Raw genomic sequence first — 3810 nt, 5'->3', positions numbered from 1 at the left:
ACTCTTGAGGATGAGAGAATAAAAAAAAGAAAGTTTTTTTTTTTTTTTGCCGCATTTGAGAGTAGAAACCAAACACAGCGCACCAGACCAGAGTAGTCATCGGGATTGACTTTTAATGTCCGATGCGACTGTTCCAGACAATAATAATGAGAGCACAGTGCAAAGATTAGGCCTGATGAATCCTGCCTAGCAACAAGTGACCATTATTTTCTATTGCCCGATGGCTCGCTTTGGATTCAAGCCAATGATTCCACCTCGCAACAAGCGACCAAGTTCTTCATTTCCCTATGAAGAAGTTGTAATTGAGAACTCTGCATAGCAACAAGTAGCCACTTGTTTTTATTGGTCAATTAGGCAGTCATGAGAAAGCCAAGCAGTTCAGGCATTAGCAACATTTGAGTTGGAGTTATGTTCTCATTGTTTTTAAAATAAATAATCCATGATTATTACTTATTGATGATTATTTTTTAACACATACATTAAGATACCCCACCAAATTGTTTAAAATCGAAACAGCATTGCTCTGTGCAATACTTTTGAGATGCATTTGATCTATTCCTTTACATAATGATGTCATGAGGTGATGTGCGCTCACCTTCAACCACCAGCATCACCGGACTATCGTCGTCTACCCTCTTTTGTTCTGACCTTGCGTCGTCATACCACTGGTAGTCACAAAAGTACAACCCCGTGTCTTCTGAGGTCAGGTTCGAGATGATCACGTCCACATTGGGGAAGATTCCCTCCACCCGGAGTCTGCCGCTGAACTCCTTTGCGGTGGTGGTTTTTTGGGACATCATGTGAAGAATTTGAAAATCCTTCTTGAGGCCTTTGAAAAAAGTCATGTGCATTTCGCCCTGTGGAACATGACTGCACTGGATGGACACAGATCCGCCGGGGGGTCTCCTTATCACTTCGATGTTCTCCACTGAGGCAGACACAAGATTACGATATTTCATATTTGTAAGATGTCATCATTGTTTTCCCCTTTTGGAGCTTGTCACGTCAGCCTCTGTATCAGCCTTACCTGTTTTGGCAGGAGTCGTGCAGAACAAACACAGGAGGGTCGCGAGACCTAAGCACACAGCAGACATGTTCAGCTGAGTTCTGAAGCTGCACGAGGAAATGCATCGGTATTTCGGTAGGTCTTCCCACACCGCTGACGACGGCATCCTGCCAACTCTTTTTAGCTGCCATGAACTTAGACGCACGTGTTGAGCATCATTCAAAAATTAGATCTTTCCCAGTAATGCGAGCAAAATATTTAAACCGCGTTACTGCTCCGATAGACGAAAGGTAACCAAATGGCACAAATAATGCCAAAATCTATGATATTGATATGAGAAAAGAAAAGCTGTTATTTCTTTACAGCATTTTGGAACTATTTGATGTGAGTCAAGGAGTTTGCATGTTGTCCCCCGTTCCTGCGAGGGTTTTCTCGGGGTACTACGGTTTCCTCCCACATGCATGGTAGGTTAATTGAACATTCTGGATTGAAAGATTAATCGATTACTAAAACAATCTTTGGTTAGGGATCGAACCAAAGATTGTCTCAAAAGGTACAGGCATACAATTGTATGCCGGCAAACATGATGAAAAATAAAAAAAATTCTCACAGCAGCTCTCACAAATTCCCAGAATGCAAAATTTCCGTGATAAAGTCCCGCAGGTGTACACCCGCTTCATCCTCTTGGCCTTCTCCATCTTGACTACAATCTCCCGCCTCTTTGACTTCCCCATGTGGCACGTGTCCGACGTCCATTAGCATGTTGTGAAGGATGCAGGTGCTCAACACCACCGCTCTTGCTCGGCTGTAATTCCCGACATCCAGTCGTCAGAGTCTCCGGAATCGCCCTGTCAGGCCCGCGACAGCCCGGTCCAGGATGTGAAAATGTGGCTCTAGCGTGGCGTTGAAGGGCTCCTCCCTCGTCCCGCCTCGTCCCGGGTAGGGCGTTAAAATGCAAGTGGTGAGCGGGTATCCAGCACGAGCCACGAGCACGGAATCAGGAGGCATCGGGTGAGACTCCCGCTTGAGTTGAGATCCAAGCGCGCCACCTCGGTCCGCATCCCTGGTCTTCCCGATGCGGCAGTGGATCAAGCGTCCCATGCGGTCGCACACCAATTCAAGATGGAGCCAAGACACGTTACGCTCTTCCGTCTTCTTTGTCCTCTTCACTTCTGGCTCGGCACTATCTTTCCTTGAAGGTATCCGGATGGGAATGCGGGTGTGCCCCAACACTCCCAACACCCGAGGGATGTGCCGGCCTTCCACCACCCGCTCGTCATGTTCCAGCACTCCGGAGAGAGGGAAGAGGGCAGCCTCTGCCGCGTCACCTGTGGGGGAAACATCTACATCTTTATCAAAATGGCAGTTTTCTGCATTGTAACCAGAGTGGAATGGGTAGGACCAGACCCATAGTGGAAACCGGGACAATCTGGCGATTTCCCGGCGGGCCGACTGATAAATGCACCGCTGGGGGGGGAATATTATCGCAATGATGATATGGTCCTGCTATTTTATCAGCCCTACCTAATGCCAGAACTTCCATTACAGCTGGAACACAAATTTACAGTACACCTGCACAAAGGTGTGAGAATATCCCGCTTCGGTGAGTTCTGTATAAAATCCAAAGGCAGAGAAATATCGAATCTACCAAATGTAATTTTCCAAAGTCTGTTTGTGGCATTTCGCCATTCCGGCTCAACAACATTGCACAACAAAACCTTACCTCGGGGCCAGCGTATGTACTCGTCTCGCAGCGTGTTGACACACTTGCAGAAAAAAAAGAAAATGCGGTGGATGTTGCCTTTCTCCAAGCGGTAGAGGCGGGACAAAGTACGGTAGCTAACGCGGCTGGACAGCAGGGTGAGGCACAGCGGGACCGTACAGGAGGGTCGCGAGACCTAAGCACACAGCAGACATGTTCAGCTGAGTTCTGAAGCTGCACGAGGAAATGCATCGGTATTTCGGTAGGTCTTCCCACACCGCTGACGACGGCATCCTGTCAACCCTTTTTAGCTGCCATGAACTTAGACGCACATGTTGAGCATCATTCAAAAATTTGATCTTTCCCAGTAATGCGAGCAAAATATTTAAACCGCGTTACTGCTCCGATAGACGAAAGGTAACCAAATGGCACAAATAATGCCATAATCTATGATATTGATATGAGAAAAGAAAAGCTGTTATTTCTTTACAGCATTTTGGAACTATTTGATGTGAGTCAAGGAGTTTGCATGTTGTCCCCCGTTCCTGCGAGGGTTTTCTCGGGGTACTACGGTTTCCTCCCACATGCATGGTAGGTTAATTGAACATTCTGGATTGAAAGATTAATCGATTACTAAAACAATCTTTGGTTAGATCCCTACTCTGTCTCAAAAGGTACAAGCATAAGATAGTATGCCGGCAAACATGATGAAAAATCAAAAAAATTCTCACAGCAGCTCTCACAAATTCCCAGAATGCAAAATTTCCGTGATAAAGTCCCGCAGGTGTACACCTGCTTCATCCTCTTGGCCTTCTCCATCTTGACTACAATCTCCCGCCTCTTTGACTTCCCCATGTGGCACGTGTCCGACGTCCATTAGCATGTTGTGAAGGATGCAGGTGCTCAACACCACCGCTCTTGCTCGGCTGTAATTCCCGACATCCAGTCGTCGGAGTCTCTGGAATCGCCCTGTCAGGCCCGCGACGGCCCGGTCCAGGATGTGAAAATGTGGCTCTAGCGTGGCGTTGAAGCGCTCCTCCCTCGTCCCGCCTCGTCCCGGGTAGGGCGTTAAAATGCAAGTGGTGAGCGGGTATCCAGCACG

General features: G+C 47.4%; 1 protein-coding gene across 1 annotated transcript in view; it reads right to left on the bottom strand.

Moving 5' to 3' along the window:
• Positions 1 to 320: 320 nt before the first annotated feature.
• Positions 321 to 3810, bottom strand: part of LOC109531886 (uncharacterized) — a 4785-nt gene continuing 1295 nt past the window's right edge. Inside the window, exons 3-4 of the mRNA XM_019896420.1 lie at positions 1028 to 1075; positions 321 to 928 (exon numbers count right to left, since the gene is read on the bottom strand). Coding sequence (XP_019751979.1) covers positions 561 to 928; positions 1028 to 1075 — 416 coding nt within the window. The 3' untranslated portion in view covers positions 321 to 560. The remainder of the gene's footprint in view (positions 929 to 1027; positions 1076 to 3810) is intronic.

The sequence above is a fragment of the Hippocampus comes genome, unplaced genomic scaffold (assembly GCF_001891065.2).
Source record: "Hippocampus comes isolate QL1 unplaced genomic scaffold, H_comes_QL1_v1.1 scaffold10, whole genome shotgun sequence".
NCBI lineage: Eukaryota > Metazoa > Chordata > Actinopteri > Syngnathiformes > Syngnathidae > Hippocampus > Hippocampus comes.
The sequence above is the reverse complement of the archived record's forward strand: the minus strand, read 5'-3'. Positions and strand labels throughout refer to the sequence as shown.